Source organism: Gallinula chloropus, assembly GCF_964237585.1.
Source record: "Gallinula chloropus genome assembly, chromosome: 2".
Classification (NCBI taxonomy): Eukaryota; Metazoa; Chordata; class Aves; order Gruiformes; family Rallidae; genus Gallinula; species Gallinula chloropus.
The window spans coordinates 66,913,941-66,933,415 of NC_140086.1; the positions used below are offsets into that span (position 1 = coordinate 66,913,941).

Consider the following 19,475-nt stretch of genomic DNA (forward strand, 5'->3'; position numbering starts at 1 on the left):
CTCAAATATTTTTCAGTGCCTGGCATTTCCAAGTCAAATCAAAAACATTTGTAACATTCAGAGTTTATAAGATGCATAAAAATTAACCTGATGACATCGGTCTTGGACTTCCTCCGTTTCTGTTCTCTCTCAGGGGTAGTATGCCAAGTGAAAACCAGCCTCCAGTCAAATCCACCAATCTGTGGCTCACCAGCATTTCCCAGGTACTCAAATGTATTCCAGTCAATAACATCAATAACAGGGCAGACGACAGCTGTTTCTTCTTCCGCAATCCTAATAATGGTTTTAAAAGAAAACATTTTTTTCCTCCCATTAGAAATTTCTCTCAAATACTAGAACTGTCAAGAACAGAGAATGCTTACAGATACCAAACGTGGTTTTGCTCCTTTGCAATTCATGCTGCAATACAAGGAAATAATGGCTACAAGAATAACCACTGATTTCTTGCTGAGGATGCATCGGGAGGATGCATCAGGACAGTGTCAGCTGTAGGCACCTGGCAAGCATCAATCATCCTGGACAGCAGAAGCGAGGTGTGCCAGATGGCTTGAGGTAAGACATTCAGCATCTGGCTTGGCTGCCATAGCCAGCACCACACTGTCAACAAAAATGTCTATTTTGTTTTGTGCAGGTAGCTTCATTTAAGGAATTACAAGAACACCTGAGAATTGTATAGTTCTGCAAAGATGTATAATAAATTAGCTCGCCTCTTGGCCCTTAAAAACGTGGTTGTTCTTGGAGCTGGCATCATCTCCAAGACAGTTATACTGAGCACTACAATGGGAACTCAAAAAAGAAACGATGAGATTAAACAAAATAGATGTACAACATGAGAATTAGATTTCCAACAGCAAGCCACAGCTGAAAGAGGCCTCCAGAAAGCCTGGACACGTAAGAGATAAAAAGGAGGAAAAAAAGATAGTACTGCAGAACGACATACCTATCAGCAAGGCTGATCTAAAGATAGTCAAGATCTTTATCATACTAAGAATACATCAGAGCTGGAGACACTTCTTGCAGGTCTACTTCTACAAGGAGATAAACCCCTTTCTCCCGTGTCTCAACACTACAGGGGTTTCTGGATTCCTTTGAAAAAACATTTGCCCTTACAAATGGCAGTGGGAGCCTTTGCCTTCACCTGTACTTCTGGAAAGGCCATTCTCAGTCAGTACCAGGAGAGATTAACTCCAAGCACACAAATTCAAGCTAACGTCTTTCTCCTAAATTGCTCTTTAGCAACCTTCTCTACACCCATCTTGGACATTTCCTGTCAGATCAGTGAAACAGAGTGACTTGTTTGACTTCAGGATGCTGGTACTTTTTAGCCCTGCCCCTTCTGATTTCCAGAGGAGTAGAAAACTGAAAGGGAGCGATGCGATGTATCTGTCATTCGAAGGGAGCTAGTTCCTCACAGAATTACTAAACCTAAACCCCACAGAGTCACAGGCTGACCAAGTGACTCTTAAATCAGAGCAGTTTGTCACAGTTGAACACAACAGAGAACAGCAGCAACTCCAAGGAAGTAGTGTCTGAGCTGAGAAAGGCTGCCTTCAGTACGAAACGGTCTCTTGTTGCTGGAGGGAAGATGTGACAGGGCTGTTGTCTTCGTTATGATGTCCTACTGAAATCCTGTTTGGTAGAGTGCACAAAAGAGCTCATACAAATACTGCTGCCTCCAGTCTCACATGCATAAAACTCATGTATGAAACAATGAGAATGACATGCACACGGGGGAAAAAAACCATAATAAAACGTAAAAATTGCTTTGTGCCTCCTGTAAGGGAAAAGGAGTAAAAATTAGGAAACTGTAACGTGCTTCCAGTTATGACAGGAATCACATAAGTGAAAAGCCATCACCTTCTTGTAAGTTAAGGATTAACTAGATGGTTCAATGCACAAGCAGCCTACAAATACAACTGTGTTTGCACTGCAAAATGCTAACACAATCGTATTGCTCCCATACATTTGAGCCAGATATGCCGTGCAAACATCCTCTCAGAGATGTACCTCTGCATCTGTGGCAAGAAAGGCAAAAATTCCAAGACACATCCAGGGCTAATTTTTTATAGGAGGGGATTTGTTACACTTAAAATTATCCCAATCCTTCCTCAATATTGCCATCCAGTGGTTTGCTAAAGAAGTGAAGGAACCCCAGAATCACCTCTGCAGCTATGATCTGTGTCTCACTGGACAGTTGTTAAAACCACGGTTATTCTTTGGGGTTTTTTTTTACCTTCTTCTTCACACTAACTAGTTAACCCACAGCTATCTGAAATTTATAAGCAAGTTAAATGACAATTTTAAGAAAAAAGAATTTAAAATATTATTCCAAATATCATTTCAAATGGACGTGGGTAAGAGCACAAGCTCCACCAGGAATCAGGAAGACTCACAGGCCTCAAGACAGTTTGTGCTTTCGGAAATCTCTCTCCAGTGTGCATAGGGCTGGTGTTTTCTCTTTGCTTCTTCTCTGAAGTCCACATTACCTAGTGGGAACCTTTACAGGATCAAACCACTGACCTTGAGGAAAGGTCTTTTTGTTTTCTTTTTTTTTTTTTTTTTAATCTGCTTTAAAAAGACCTGGGTTTAATGTAAAATATCCAGGAGGCCTGATTCAGGTACTCTATTATCTGCTAGCAGCATCCAAGGGGGTAAAGACTTAAGCTATTAGCAAGAGGGGCAAAAGCGACACAGCATGTGACACAGGGTGCGCGGTGAGGTGTACCAGTGGCTGAACTCACTGTAGAAGTGCATGCATGGCTGCTCACTACACATGGATGAGGTTGCAAGAATATCAGATATTCTAAGCTGTAAGACAGCACTAGTATTCTGGTTTTTAGGGGTCTGGAGAGTTTCTTCAGGATGACTTCTTTTGGTTTTTTTAATGGAGGTTGTCTGAACTGCCCAACAGATCTGCAGGATAGATGGAAAACTGCATTGCTCTAAAGTACAGTGCCCCAGGACAGATGGTGTCCACGTAAAAGTCAGTGTTGACATAACATTAACTCCTCCCTATCCTTTGTATCAGAACCACTTTGGAAAGATGGATTCATTCAGGATTAAAAGACTATTATTCACTTCTCTTCCAATCTTCTTATGTGCATCTTGCTCTGCCATTGGTGATGCCTTGGGGTACACATATTTCCAGACCTTCCTCTCACGATGACAGAATAAGCCACCTCTGCCAAGACAGTTTCAAAGCTGGAGGTTGGATTGTTCTTCCTGAAAAAAAACACTTTCCCTTCCTCTTGGGAAAGCAGCAGCCTGGTCCTCAGGAGAAAACAAAAATCCACCTCCTGACCTTCCACACTTCCATTCGCTACCCCACCGCCAGGAGACATTTGCGTTGCCTCAGGGACCAGATTTCTGCTGCTAACAGACATTTTTCCACCCCAGAAGCCTGCCGAACTCTCTCTTCTCCTTCTGCAACGGTAACCTCACCTTGCCAGCAGCGGCTCCAGCCATCCCTCGTGGCATTCGCAGTGGCAGTCCAGGAAGGTCAGGATGTCGCCTTTGGCCACAGAGGCCCCCAGCAGCCGGGCTCGAACCAGCCCCTCCCGCTTGTTTGCGCGGATAAGGCGCACCTTGCGCAAGCCAGCCACGTAGTTTTCCAGAGCCTCCTTCAAATGTTCTGTAACCAACAAACAAGCACACAAAAAGTAAGGAAGAATCCAGTTGTGGACTGACTGTTTTACATCATGGCACAGAGAGCTCTTTTTGCAGTGCCGTAGCCCTTGCTGCAGGGCTGTTACAGACACTGGCACTTTGAACTCAGACTCTGCCCGTGTTCAGAAAGGCCAAGGAAAAGGCCCAGAACTTTGATGGACACGAATCACAGTTACTTTTAAGAAACTGAACGCTTCATATTTGCCTCTGTGATTCATTTCCAAATTGTTATGCGAGTCTCAAATGTTACATAAAGCTGCTTCTGGGTAAAAGTTTTAATCTGAACAAAGTTCCTATATGGTGGAAAACGCCAGCATTGTCTTGTGTCCCATAATTCAAATGAAAGCAGATAACATGGTATTCCCTTACTATGCCTTACAACAGGGAAACCTTGGAGCAATTGAAACTTGCTCAAATTAGGAAACCTGGGATGCTCCAACCAGACCATAGTTATCTATGTATGCAGGCACTCATGTTACACCACAGCAAACCTGCTTCCCCATTCTAAACTAAATTTGGTCCAGAACCCCAAATTTTCACTGGCATGCTACAAGAAAACCCATTTTCCAATGAGATGCACGTTATACAATGTTATGGCATGTTACCCAAACAGCCTATCTTTTCCTTCTCTGACTGGCTTGACAAGAAACCCCAATAAGAATCAATATAATTTAGACTTATCCTTCCTACCTTTGTCACTGTAATCATCTACAAGGATAATTTCTTCCAAAAGTATATCTGGAGATGTCTCAAGAACGCTGTGAACAGTTCGCAGAAGCGTTGACCAAGCCTCATTATAAAAAGCTATCACAACAGAGGTTTTTGGCAGGTTGTAGTAATCATACTTCTGCTCTCTGCATCTGTAAAGGAAGGGGGGGGTTTACATTTAGTATGAGTGCAAAGACATTTGTCCATTTTCAGAAAACTATTCTCAAATGAAGAGTTTGTATGCTACTTAACTGTAAACAAGAATATATAAAGGATCTTAAAGAAACTACATACATGGAAAAGTCACACGAACACTTTGAGGAAGCTGGCCTTCTGGAAGTCCCATTTCCACAGCAGTATTATGACTGAAATTCTGCAAACCCTCCCCCAAATATCTCTGCATAAAATTTCCTCAAGTAGACAGGAACAAACCAATAGCCAAAACACGTTCAGATTACAGAAACAAAAGAAAAGGGAGGAGAAAAAAAAAAAAACAAACAACAACCAGAGAAATGCAAAACTTCGTTGCCATAAAAACAGTAGCATAAATTACTGATAACTTGTGTTTTGGAAAGTAAAACAAGTGCTAGACAGTAAAAATATAACTGTGAAGAACAGCAACTTATAAAGATGAAAGGAAAAAAAAAAGCCAGCAACAGAACTGAAACATATGCACGCTGAAGCAGAATTTGGGAAGACCACAGAACTGCCAAGATATAATAGTGAAATCCAGAAAAAACACAGGCAGACATAGAAATGCATGGGTTTGGCTCTATGGAGAGCTAGGAAGTTTGCAAACCTTTGGATTAAGCTCCAGAATGTGGCTCCTATAAATATATATGAACTTCCCTAAATGAATGTAAAGATGCCAAGAAACTTCATGCTGAGCCAAATGTGTAAATTGTTAAAGATTCCCCTGGTCTGAAAGAATTTTAAAATAATTATAGTATTTATTACCATTTCTTCCTTTTTCTCAGAGCATTCTGTATTTGCAGTTTTATTAAAAACCAACAAAAATGGTTTGGAGATGTTTGAATTTTCTTATGCCTCCAAATCACTGCCTGGTGTCACCAGGGCTTGTACAGGGCAGAAGGACATACTACAGCTTCTCTTGACTACTGTCATGGTAGATTCTAAAGCAGGTAGGACATCCCTCCTGCTAAAAGACACCACCACTGAGTCCTCCAATACCAATGCTATGGGGAGCTGAGAAGGAAAGCCAAAACTCATCAACGTGACAGAAAAATCACTTCGGTCAGCTTGTCTGCTGCAGAGCTAGAAAATAAACTGTCCTTTTTAGCTTTGGCCTCTTTAGGGGAACCAAAATTCTCTAAAAAAATCCCAGAACACGACATTAAAAGAAAACAGCTTACCTCTAGCACATTGAGAATGTATTTGCTGACTATTTAATGAAGCTGTGTTCGCAATTAAAAGAGACTTCTTAGAAATTTCACAGAATCACAAGGGTTGGAAGGGAACTGGAGAGATCATCGGGTCCAAACCCCCTGCCAAAGCAGGTTCCTTAGGACAGGTCAAACAGGCAGGCATCCAGATGGGTCTTGAATATCTCCAGAGAAGGAGACTCCACAACCCTCCTGGGCAGCCTGTGCCAGGGCTCTGTCACCCTCACTGGGAAAAAGTTCTTCCACATGTTGGTGCGGAACTTCCTGTGCTCCAACTTGAGGCCATTGCCCCTTGTCCTGTCTCCACAGACCACTGAAAAGGGGCTGGCCATTTCCCCCTGTCCCACACTTCAGATATTTATAAACATTAATAAGGTCCCCCCTTAGTCTTCTTTTCTCTACGCTGAACAGTTCCAGTCTGTAATATTTTAAGATGACAGAGTATCTATTAAGATCTGTGATACAGAAAGGAGGGTAGAAACAAAGTAAGTCTGAATCTGAACATTCCTAAAATTAAAATTCTCCTTAGGAACAAAAAGAAGCCTGTTGAGTAAGAAATACCTGCGAGTAAGGTGTACTGCTATAAGAAATACCTGCGAATGAGGAAGCAAAGAGGACAAAGGATACTTGGGCAGTGGAGGCACACAGGAGGCTGCTTCTTAACCATGGAAGGAATGCTACGCAACAACTTTTCACTGTGTGCTCAGGTACATATAGGTAGGCACTGTATACACGCACACTTTGACACAAAGTACAAAAATACCCATCCCTCCAGACAGTGACTTGTCCAGAGGCAAACCTGGGGTGTTCACAGAGAGAACTGCCTCACACCAGTGGCTGGTGGCAGAAGCCATTTGTTTTGCCAAACAAATTATGTGTATTAGCACATGAAAAAGGAGTGACATTTTAATTCACTCTTTTTAAAAAAAAAAAAAACAACCACAGAGAAACCTACTGTGTGAATCCAATTTTAGAAATACGTATTTGCTTTAGCCTACTGAAAAACATTTATGCTGAGCACTGCCAGGAAAAAATTATTCTTGCACATCACAGTCACTTGTACCAGGTAATTTCAGTCCATTTCTTGATGGAAATGGGATCTTTACCTACACATTTCAGAAAACTGAAGGAAAAAAAAAACACAAATAGAAAGCCACCAGGAAAGCTTTCTCTGCAAAATATGTCAGAAAGATTCACTGAATAGTAATGTTGTATACTGTTATTTAAAAAAGGGAATCCACAAGGTCTAAAGAAGATTATAAGCCTAATTATAGATTAAAGACTTCAAAGGATTTGCCTGAAAATTACATGCTGGAGACTGGAAATATGATTTGGCACAGAGCAAGGCAATCCCCAAACTGTTTTGTGATTCACTGTGCACTGCTGCCTCCTTTGACAAGCATTCTTTTCACTGCGGGAAAAGGTCAGCTTCTCTGGGGGCACACCAGAGCGCACGTTCCTTTGGTTTCTGAAGTCAAGAGAGAGGCCAAAACGAAAAAGAACAATTTATTTTCTAGGTCTGCAGCAGGCAAGCGCAGAGAAGTGGCAGGGCAGGCTGCTGGCCGTCACCCGGGTCCCCTCCAGTCCACTTCCCCTCAAAAAGTTGTCTGGACTAGGTTGACAACCCACCGAGGAAAGGAACCATCTCTCACCTCGTATATCCAACCACACACAGTGTGACTGAAAGCTTCACTTTTTAATACATTACATGTATTTTGGGGAAAACTAATCATCATATACAGACCAAGTAAAATTTTGAAACTTTTAAAACACAGAAAAAAACCCCAAACCCAACTTCTGTGCAGATCTGCACGTTTATCTTGAAATTATTGCCAAGACATATATTCTTTAGTAGAGTACTACAAGATCTCAACTGCTTGTAGTCTCAAATATTGTTTGTACAATGAAGCATAATTTTCCTTCTCTTCCTATTTTCGATGAAATTCCAAGGAGATTTGCTCAGTCTTAAAAAATAATCCCACTGGGGAGATTACAAATCTGAAGTGTTTAAATGCTGGAAAAACAAGAATGTAAGAAAATAATAATAATAGTAAAGAATGAATTCCTGAAATGGAACTGCTTACAAGTAGTATTGCATAACAAGCAACACACATATGGACACTAAACATTACCACTTCACAAGATACACAAGCTTCAAAAAAACCCAATCCCCAACCAAATATGAAACCTGACTTAAAGCCCAGTGGTGACAGATGAGCTTTTCCATTCCCCAACTCCTTTTTACACAGAGCCACCTCAGCAGCACATCTTCTATATTAGCCTTTGCAAACTTCAGGACGTATCGTTATTCTCTGTGTGTGTCAGCCAAGTATCCAAGCTCCTACTTCCCAAGTGAATCATTGCAGCTCTGCTTTGAGCTGTTCAGAAAAGCCATTAAAATCACAGGGAGGATTCAAATGGGTGACACCAGCCCAAAATTGTTTTTACAGATACTGGGAACGTGTATTTATAATGCTGATACTGCAAGCTGGTTTCACCTTCTGACTAGAGCACTCTTCAGTGTCACCCTCCAATACGTAACACTGTCCTTTCCCAGTACAAGATGGCATCAAGACAGGGTTATTTGCATCTCATGTTGGCCATACAAAAGCAAGGGACCACCTCTGAGCAAATTGTCCAGACTCAGCATGTCCACAAACAGAAATCCAGAGGCGATTCACCTCACCCTTCTCAGGACACTTACCCAGCACAAACAGATTTCTATACAGGTTTCCCTCATCTGTAGATGTTTAACTACAGAGCAGCTGTTTAACTTTTCTACAGCTAAACAGGAAACTACCTATAGTACCTACAATTGGCTGCCAGCTCGAATCTAGCTATTGTAACTACCAAGGGGTTTGTAAAAACCTAACACAGACACGAGATGAGCTGCCCGTGAACATGACATTTTCAAGCACAGCCAAGAATCACAGAAGCACTGTCATTTGTGGTTCAACATACTCCTTCCCTACTCTCATTATTGTATTCAACCACAGGATCTTTCCTATTTTATATAAATAGCTACATATATTACAAGAAACCACAACACAGGCCACTTGGATTTCACTGAAAAACGCTGATATATAATGGATACCAACAATAACGTGTAACGTGATGTGAGGGAGTGACAGAATCTCAGCCTCTGCCCTCTGATGGCTCCTGTTCTCTGCTGCCTCACTAGAGAACACATGAGCAGAGTCATTGCACATGGCAGAGCTGTACCCAGAGAAAACGTGTCTGTCACCACCTCCTGGGGTGAGGGCTGGGACACATGCTTCAGACACCATCATCCCTGGTTACCCTCATGCCCAGTTTCCCTTGGGCGCTCTTTTCCAGGCCAGGTGGATGGATGTTTCAGGCATCCTCCCACTCGATCACCAAGTATAAACCAAGAAATGGCAAGACATAGCTTTTATCAATTTATAATAAACACCTACATTTTAAATATTAGAATTCTGTCTAGCTGAGAATCTCTGAATACCTAGATGGGAAAAACACAACCTAAAACCAAGTTCACTACATCCCAGCTTTCCTGGATCTTTCATGGCAACACCTACTCAAACATCTACCTCCACAAAATGCAAACTTTAGCAAAACATGTAAAGGTCTATGAATCATCATATGTCCACATCCCTGTGGATTTTCAGTTTTACCTTTTCACACTGAATTTGTAAGCCACAGTCTAAGCAAGACTGTAGGGCTGACAAGTTTAATAATTTAACCTTGGAACCTGCTACACCACAAAAATCTTCTGTTAGCAAGTTTTACAATAGGTTATTTATTAGCAACTAAGGAGACATCAGTCAGGAAATGCCTAAACAAAATTAAATGGGCTATTTTAGTGAATGTTTGTGTCAATTAATGTAATCACTCAATTTATTTCATTGTAAGGAGCTGTTTCTCTCTTAGAGAGAGATGCGTATCTATAGGGAGAGAGCATGAATGTGTGTGCACCGGGCATGCTGCCATGACTTAATTAGGAATGGTTGCGACATACTCTTATGCAAGACTTCCACCACAACTGCACTGACAATAAGGCAAGAGAAAATTCAGTCTTAATCTCCAAACTTCGTGTTCTATACGCCAAAATTAAGGGGGAGGAAAAAAAAAAAAAGAAACATTCTGTGAGTTTTCAAAGATTTGTTAGGAATATAATTGGCTCCCATTATTTCATGCTTTCTAAAGGTACACTTTTTTAGAAATAATGTATCTGAACACTTTTAATGGGGAAAAAAAAGGGTGTTGAAAATCAAGACATCAAAATTATTTTCAACAGTCAATAAAAAAAAACTGTTCTAGATGGCTGAAAATATGTTTTGCTTTTGAACTTTCATTATGAATGCCTGAAAATACAATAATTCAAGATACTGTAGCTTCTCTCATAAAGTTCAAGCCAGTATGTGTCACTGCTCTATCCAATTTAACTTGATTTATGTGACTGTGGTACCTGACATTGCCACACACGCACCATCACAGCATCATCCAGCAAACACTGTCAGCACCCTGCTTCAAGCAGGCTTACACGCAGCGGGCTAAGAACCAGGCTTGCTGGGTTCACTATGGTGGGCAGGGGTCATGCCAATTCACACCACCACCTCCTTTCCCCTTCCTAATTTGAAGAGGCTTAGAATATCGAATTAAACCAACAGATGCCCTTTTAATAAGGCATGTGCTGAAAAGGTGGCTGTGAGCAAAAATGGCTCATCTGGAGCAATGGGCATTTCAATCCAACTGCACCTTCTCCTCCTGCCGCAAACTGCGGAGGCGGCAGTGTCAGTTCAGGAGGTCTGCCAGGCATCTCCACCCACTAGAAAACACCATCTCCTCCCAAAGCCACGGCAGAGGACAGGGACATGGTGGGGTCCTCCACTCCCCCCCTTTTCTACTGCTCCCTTCTCCCAGCAGCAGCTTAGGGTTCAGCAGGTCGCTCAATGAGCTCAGCAACATGACAGCAGCAGCGCTGGTTTTTGAGCCAGCCTACAGAGTTTACCAAAGCCATCTTACCTACTCCCGTCTGAACGTGTGCTTGAATCACCGCTCCTCTCCCCCCAACCTATGGATAAAGTCCAATGTATGAGCCAAAAGTGATGCAGCCCTATTACATCAAAACCTGGGATACAGAAGCGCAACATTACCAGTGGAATTAAAGGGTATGATTAATCAGATTATTTTTCTCGTCTCCAAACACTAACCAACTTTTCATGCTGATTTCTTTTCTTACATAAAACCACCTCAATCCAACTGTCAGTTTTTTTGGTTTTTTGAGTTTTTGTTTCCTTTCTTTGTTGGTGTTGGTTTTGGGGTGGTTTTTTTAAAGTCTTACCTGAGCATGAAAAGGCTGCACCTGGTTTTGCACACCTACATACCCTATGTGTATTTGGATATTACGTGACGTTTATGGAAGGTGTGTCTCAGTCCCATTAGCAAAGCAGATAACAGCAGGGTGCTGATAACTGGCCAAATTACTTGGGGCAAAGCTGGAAAACTTAAGCAGCACAAATTAAAGCAATGCTGGTCCACACTTCCCCAGCCCAGTGGCCCAGGTAAATGTGCAGCTAGAAGTGCTCTGCAGGCCTGAGAGAGCAAACACCAGAAAACTCAAGGGCAGAGTCATTGCTGACCAAGGCTGAGTCCATCAGTGATGGTCACAGCGCCTCTGGGAATCACATTCAGGAGGAAAAAAACGCAAGCAGATGCTTTTTGCCCCCAGAAAAGGGAGTGAGTTGTAAGAAACTGTGCAGGCACCAAGGCCAAGGAAGTGGAGGGAGGGGGCACCCCGGGTGCCAGAGAGAAAGATGCTCCTGCAGCCTGTGGAGAAACCCATGGGGGAGTGGGTGTCCCCCCACAGTCCATGGAAAAGGCCATGACCCCACCTGCAGCCCATGGAGAGGCCCCATGCTGGAGCAGGTGGAGACATACAGAAGACACTGTGACTAGAGTTGGAGCAAGCCTCTGCCAGCACTTGCAGCCCATGGAGACACACACACACACCAGAGCAGGTTTGCTGGGGTAGTTTGTGACCCTGTAGAGGACCAGGCTAGAGCAATCTGGGCTCATGAGACTGGGAGTCATTCTATGATTCTATGACTGCACCCCATAGCAGTGACCCACGCCAGGGTAGCTGGTGAAGAGCTGAAGCCGTGTAGGAAAGGACTCACGTTGGAGAAGTTCGTAGAGGACTGTCTCCTGTGGGTGGGACTCCACGCTGCAGCAGGGGAAGGGTGTGAGGAATGCACTTCCTTCCACCATCACCACCCCCCACCCCAACTAAGAAGGAAAACAGCTGGTGAAGAACTGACTGAAACCCCCATCCCCTGCCCCTCCCTGTGCCACACTGCGGGGGAAGAAGGGAGAGAAATCATGAATAAAGTGAAATCTGCTAAGAAGGGAGGGGTGGGGAGACACAGTGTAAGATCTGGTCACACTTCTCATTATCTGACTCTGGTTTCAGTGTGTGTGTGTGTGTGTTGTGTACCGTAATAAATTAGATAGTGTCACAGGCAAAACAGACTTAACGTGGTATAAAGGAAAGAAAACTGATGGCAGAATGATCTCTCCTGTCATTAACTCACCTCCTAAGCCTCTCAATAGATATTTTATCCCCTGCCCAGCTGAGAAGGGGAATGATAGAGCAACTTTGGTGGGCATCTGGCCTCCAGCCAGGGTCAAACCATGACACTGAGACACCATGATACGATTAAGTCTTTGAAAACAGAGGCCTAATATTGTGAAATGGTTTTCCAGTTTATTTGATGTTTTAAAGAATGATTCTCCCAGTGACAACAAGGTCTTGACAAGACGGACTGCCAAACACTGCTTTAAGTGTTCAGATAATGAAGGGCTATGCTGGCTAACATAAAAACACTGTGAGAAGCAAGGAAGAAAGCTGTGAAGTGTGAAATGGCAGAAAATATTTGCAAAGAAGTTTGGGAAGGAAAAAAAAAGAGCAAATCTGTTTAAGGCAGATTAAAAATACATTAAGATAAAAATGACTAGAAAACCCACCTCTGAGGGTGGACTACAACTATATCCTAAAATCCACAAATTTGCAAAATCCAAAGATTCTCCTAATTCCAAAGCATTAGGAAAGGGCAACAGGAGTTCCTACCTAGCCCAGATTCTGGATATGCAGATGAAAAGGCATTTCTGCATGTGTCCATGGAGAAAAAAAAAAATTTTTATTTCATCTTGCTGATTTGAAACAGCAGATTCATTTTGCTCAAATGATTCCCTGTGTTTGCAACTTCATTGCAAGGTAGTGGGACACACCTAACATTTGCAATGAGCCACATGATTTCCTACACCTACGTTCATAAACTTATTTTGATGCGAGTAAGCTGACTCAAGGCAGGAAAAATATTCTGAGAAGAAATATATATATATAAAAAAAGAGAAGTTGTTGTAACCACCATTAATAGTAGGGTGTGGATGCACCTGGTCCTTACAGACAATCGTGTATAGTTAGAGCTCTATTTGAATAAATTAAAAAAAAAAGAAACCATAATTTCTGGTAACTACACTGCTCTGAAAACTTTCTCAGGTTAAAACCGAAATAATCGGAAACCAAGAACTTATCTAGACATCAGAGGAAGCTGAGGATCTCTACCAGAAGCTGTCATGAAAAACGGTCAAAAAAAAAAGTCATGTGAGCGATTCTGGAGAATGTTTGCAGGTTTCTATTAAGCGAGAACATCATGACAAAGAAAACTGACACATTTTTATAGAATATAGGAAACAAAAATAGTAAAATATTGTAAATATCAAAGTACAGAATACAGCAAAGTTTCTACAATTGCTAAGTAAAAAGCAAGCCTTTTTTTTTTTTTTAAAAAAAAAATGTCAGTGCTGCAGATTTCTTACTCCCCACTCAACTGTGCAAGGGGGGAGGGATGAGACATCCTGAGACACCCACTTCGCAGGTCTAAAGCATTTATAAATGCAAAAAATCCTGCTAACCAACAACGAACTAACGCCTAAAAAGTATCACAATTAATGGAGTTACCAGAATCCAATTATCCATTCCAGGAAAGCTCAGGAATCAAACACAACAAAGGAAAAAGCCCAATCCCAAACCAGCAACCGTAGCCTTACGGAACTCCTAAACCAAGTAACACCTGTCAGTGCCTTATACAGAGCATTTTGCTCACAAGCTGGAGAGCATCGTGCCTCCTGACCCCTGATCAAACCTAAAGCAGGGGAACACCCACAACCAGCTGCATGTTTATAGAGGGAAGTGACATGCCAGCGTGGTTGAGCTGCTGCGGTGAACTCTCCCAGGAGCCCCATTTTACTATATGGGCTGAAGAAAGAAAAAAAAAAAAAAACACCAAAGAAAAAACCACCTCATTGCAGTTATTTCACAAATTAGAAGCTTCTGGGTGAAGTCAGGCAGTCACGGTGGGCCGGGGAGGAAAGGCCCAGCTGCTGCGCCATTTCCTGGAACAGGGTCAGGTTAAAACTCCTGGCAGGAGCAGCCTGCCCATCAAAATCCGATGCTGACTTCTGGAGGAGAAGAGGGACCAAAAAACTCATCTCAAGGATTAGGCTGGGAATTTGCTAGCGAGATACTACCAGGTGAGCAGCCCTCCATAACTTGGTATTTACAACCCCATAAACAAAACACAGTAGCGAGTGAGATTGTAAGAGAATCACGTACAAATCAGGGAACAGACAGAAAAAGCAGTTTTGAAGTTGCAAAAATCTCTGGGCAGGATCCTTAGTCTAAACTCAAACATCCCCAAATCCAAATAATACTACAGGCATAAGTGACAGAGACAGAGGAAATTAAGTATTTGTGTATATCTATTTACCTTATATATACACAGCCAGTTAAATAGATATACATAGCTACTTAAATATACATCTAAAACTTATATAAACAAAGACCCTCTCCCAAACACAGAAAACCATCTAGGATTGAAGAACGAGTATCTAAACTTCTTTTATAGCTGTCAATTACTATTCTGCAGACCACATTCAAACTTTCCTGTGCTTTTTTGCCGCTACTCAAAATCCTTTGCCAGGTAAAAAGAAAGACATGAAAGACTTGTAAATCCACGTGCTTGACAGGACAAGTGAAATGAGGCCCAAGGGCTGATTCAGGTTCCTACCATGAGAAAACACAACAGAAAATCCCGAGTCGGCACAAAAGTGCCTATCCCTGCCTCAGTCCTTTTGTTACCAGAGTTAGCCACAGGAAAGCTGGTGTGATTTCACAGAAACCATCCCAGGAATAAATGTGTAATCCACTCCTACTATGAGAAATACCGAAAATAAAATAAATTTTTAAAAAAGGGAGCATGTCTAAGATCAGTAACAGTGCTTGAGGACAGTCCTTAATCTAAAAGAATCCAAGATGTGCTCAGAGGGGCTGCTGAATCTCAATCCTTGGAGACTTTCTCAATTTGGCAGGACAAGGATGGCCTTTAGCAACACGCTGTAACACTGATGCTGCCCTGCTTCAAGCAGGGGGCTAGAGTAGACAGCCCCAGAGGTACCTTACAAACTCTGTCACTCTCTGAGCCTATGGCACATTTCATTTCTCACCCTTGCATAAACTGTACCACCATGCAGGGACTTGTTACATTCTTGCTCATCATATTTTACCAAAAGAAGTATATTTTTAATAGTTTCTTTATATCTCTATTTATTTTTTATGTGTTTAGATGTATTTACGTATATGCATGTAGACACAGACACACAGTTCTAGCCACCTGTAGAACTGAAGAGTTTCTATACAATGAAACGCAGTGTTACCAGGCCCGACAGTTAAAGGCTGCAGGAACTCTCTAAAGGGAACAACAGAACTCGTTGGGTTCTCCAAGTCCGTGTTTCAACAGAAAAAGGAGCAGTTCTCAGAAAAACACATTACAGTGCTCTGTGATGACAAGAATGAATAAAGGTCTTCTGATTATTTAAACTGGCAGGAGCGTTATAGCAGGAGAAATACCTAAAGTTGAAGTAACTTTATTATAAAGTAAATAACATTGGTGTAGGGATTCATAGTCAAAATATCATCAAATAATGCACTATTTTGGGGAGTAATCTCAGTCAAACTATTCATCTTCTCTTCCTACACAGTATTACCAGATATAGGTATTAGCAAATAACTGCTGGCACATTTCTGGTCTGACAGCAGGTCCAGGATGTACCACAGGCAGCAACAGGAAGAAGTTTTATCATCGGTTTCTGATAAAGAAACAGCTTGTATACATAATTTTGCAGACCAGATGTAAAGGCTTAGTGGTTCAAATATTCTCAATCTTATTAGCAAAATCCTACTTTTCATGAGATTCACGTGTTTGTGTTTTTTTACAAAAAAACCACCCAAAAAGCAGGTTCATTGATGAATTTGGGAGGACATTAAGGTTAAAAGGAGCAGAGAAGCATCCAGGTTGTGGGGACGTTGCCTATCTATATTTCCTTTTCTTTCATCCTCCATTTTTCTTGGGATCTAAAATTTCCAGACTTACTTCCACAGTGTAAGCATATGCTTAAAACAGACCAAAAGCTCATAGCCCGGAATGAAGTCTCCAAGTATAGTATCTCTTAATAACTAGTGAATCTTTCATTGGTATTTTCTAGTCGATGGACTTCCTTAGGCTTCACAATAAATGGATTTTTGGACCAGGGAAGTGACAGAATTTGTTTTATCCCCTCAAAGCATCAACACAGTATTGCAGTGGCTCAGCACCCTCAGGATGAAGAGCTGCAAATCAGTCACTTCTCTATGGAAGCCACACCAGAAGTGGCACAGCTTTGAGTCCAATACAGACTTCTGGATGCAGATTCTTCACCAGCAATCCTCCACTATTAAAAAAACAAACAAACAAACCAACCAAAAAGGAGAAAACCCCAAAAGAAAACAAGTGATTCCCAGTTTTTATCCAGTTATTTATAAATGCAAGGAATTTCCACCTTCATAGATCTTAAGGGAACTCATCAAAAGCCTGTGGAAGTAACAGGACACTTCCCTGACCATATAATTATGACCTTCAAAGAACTCTAATAGGTTTGTGAGACACATCATCCTTAACAAAAGCAAAATCAACTCTTTCTCAATAGACCACACCTACCTATCTGCTGATAATTCCTTTCGTTACCACAGTTTGTAAATAATATGCTTGGAAGAGATCCAAGGCTTGCCAGCACAGGTTCTCCAGTTCTCCTTCAAATAACCACTAAAAAAAAAAGGAATGGTGTATTTGTCACCTTCTGGCCTTTAAGTACCAAAATTGTTTCTTTGATCACACCTAAAAAAATTGAGCCTTTGCATCATTTTTGTGGACAGCTGAAGTCTAGGTGAAGCCTACCATTACTACTTCTTTCCTACCACTGTAGCCTCACCCATCACCCAAATGTTCATTAAAGATCTCAAACAGTAGGGTTCCCAACCTCGAAATAATAACAGTTAAAAAGGTAATTAAAAATCAATTATTCCTAAACTAGACATTTCAACCTGTATAACCTCTAACCTCACACTGAAGTGCAATGAATTTTGCACTGCTACAGGCTTTGAAATACCTTTTAGAACACTTCTTTTGTTCTTTACTTCGATCTCTTACGTGTTCTTCCTTCCTTAGAGAGAAGGTTAACAACTTTATTGCAAAATTGTCTTCGAGGAAGTTGGGGTATTTTTTACATTTGCTCTGTGAGTTGCATAGATGTTCTGTGATGTTTCTGCCATAGTTTACATTTAAGCACGTGCCAGCAGATACTACAGCAGTATAATACAGTCCCAGAAGGCAATTATCTCTGATATTATGTCACTGATGCCTTGATACTCCTGGTTCGGATACATTTTGTCATTTTCACATCCAAACACTCAAACAAGAAAAATGGTGTCATTGTAACAAAATCCCTCTGACCATTTATATTATTTCCGTTTCAAGTATCTCCCACCCCACCCCACCATCTATAATATCCCCTGCTCAACAACTGCGATCTCCCATTTCCTCCGACATCCTGTCTGAGAGAAATGGCAGGAGTCCAAAATAATTCATCAAAACGATTTAAACTCTTCCTGTAGAAACGCAACTAAACCAGTCCTTGTTAGCCTGTGGTCTCCAGCCTGCTTCTAAGGGAAGAATAAAAGACGACCAAGAACAACATGCCTTCTGTCAGGGTAAAAAGACCTCGCACTTGTCTTGTGGTTTTATCAGGACCTACCACAGGACTGATTAATGCTTCAGAGTCAGCACTTACAGCTAGAGTTGTGTGAGCTACAGGACAGGACACACCGATGTCAACAGACGATAGAGGGAGGGGAGAGGGAGAGGGAGAGGGAGAGGGAGAGGGAGAGGGAGAGGGGGCTGCAGCCAGGGCTCTGTCCTTGGCACAGACCCATAACCGGTTATGCCATTCCTCTCACCAGCCACATCGTTCCCAGTAAGCCCGATGGTAAAAACAACCTGTTTTATACTGTGTGGCATAAGTCACGTGGATACAACGCAAAGCTGAAGTCTAGGAAGCACAACACTGGGAAAGCTGGGAGCGACTTGGAGAAGTCCGCTCCTGGCTACCGTGTCCTATCCGGGGGACGGCAGGAGGAGAAAGACGGCCGCATGCCACTGCCTCGGGGCTGAAACCACACTGCCGGGGCTACCGGAGGGAAACAACCCCCGGCACCACCGCACGCTACTTCCCCTGAGGGCCGGGAGCCAGGCAAAAGTCACCGGCGGTTTTTAACTTGGCGAGCCAGTGCTGTTTGCTGCGAGCAAAAGCCCCTGCGGGGAGAAAAGGAAGTTTTTCTGAGGGAGCTGCGCGACTAACCCCCGCGCTGAGGGCTGCCCCCCAGCACCGCTCTGTTCAGAAGAGCCGCACCGGGGGTGGCCGCGGCTCCTCGGGCCCCGTCCCCACCCGCCCTCGGTGTCACCCAGGCAGCGGCAGGTGGAGCGGGGGGTTACTCACAGCGGGTGCCAGCGCTCGGGCAGGCGGCGGTGCAGCGAGATGCGGTCGCTCAGGTAGATGTTGATCTGGTGCCGGCGGATGCTCTCCTCCTGGCGGCGCTTCTCGGCCGGGCTCAGCTCCAGCCGCACCGCCCGGCCCAGCTCGCCCAATGCCCCCGGGTCCAGGGCCGGTTTCGCGTACACCGGCTTCCGCAGCAGCTCGGCGTCGACGGGCGGCGGTGGGGCGCGGCGGGCGGCGTGGCGGGGCTGCGGGCCGTGCCGCCAGGCGAGGAAGCCGACGGCGGCCAGCAGCCCCAGCGCCAGCAGCGCGCCCCCGCCACGGCAGCCCCGGCCCCGCTTGCCCCAGCACATCCCGCGGCCGAATCGGCCAGCCATGCCGAGCAGGCGGCGGGGCCGCTGGCGCTCTCTTCCCGGACACGGACGCGGACGCGCCTCCGCCCCGGGAGGACTCGGCAAAGTTCTCACAGACCTACCCACGCCGCACCACCCTCCCGCTGCCAGCGCTGGCCCCGCCAGGAAACCCGCCCGGCTCCTCCGCCGGCGGCTCCTCCCTCCTCCCCGCCCCGCCGCTGGCCGGCCCGGAGGGGCGCGGCGCGGAAGAGCCGCTCACGGGCGCTGCCGCGGGGCGGGAGCCGCTTCTACCGGCGGCCCCGGGCGGGGGAACCGCTCCGCGTTGTCAGCGAGGGAGGCTGCGCCCCTCCCGCTCCCCAGCTAGGTCCTCGGGAGCCAAGCTCCTTGGTTTCGTGGGGGTCGGCGGGCTGCCCGGCCCCGAGGGCCCCCGGCATCCCCG

General features: G+C 43.9%; 1 protein-coding gene across 1 annotated transcript in view; it reads right to left on the bottom strand.

Moving 5' to 3' along the window:
- Positions 1-19,060, bottom strand: part of GALNT12 (polypeptide N-acetylgalactosaminyltransferase 12) — a gene marked incomplete at both ends in the record, with an annotated part of 45,648 nt that extends 26,588 nt beyond the window's left edge. Inside the window, 4 exons of the mRNA XM_084279752.1 lie at positions 88-273; positions 3,442-3,631; positions 4,357-4,526; positions 18,687-19,060. Coding sequence (XP_084135878.1) covers positions 88-273; positions 3,442-3,631; positions 4,357-4,526; positions 18,687-19,060 — 920 coding nt within the window. The remainder of the gene's footprint in view (positions 1-87; positions 274-3,441; positions 3,632-4,356; positions 4,527-18,686) is intronic.
- Between the last annotated feature and the right edge of the window lie 415 nt (positions 19,061-19,475).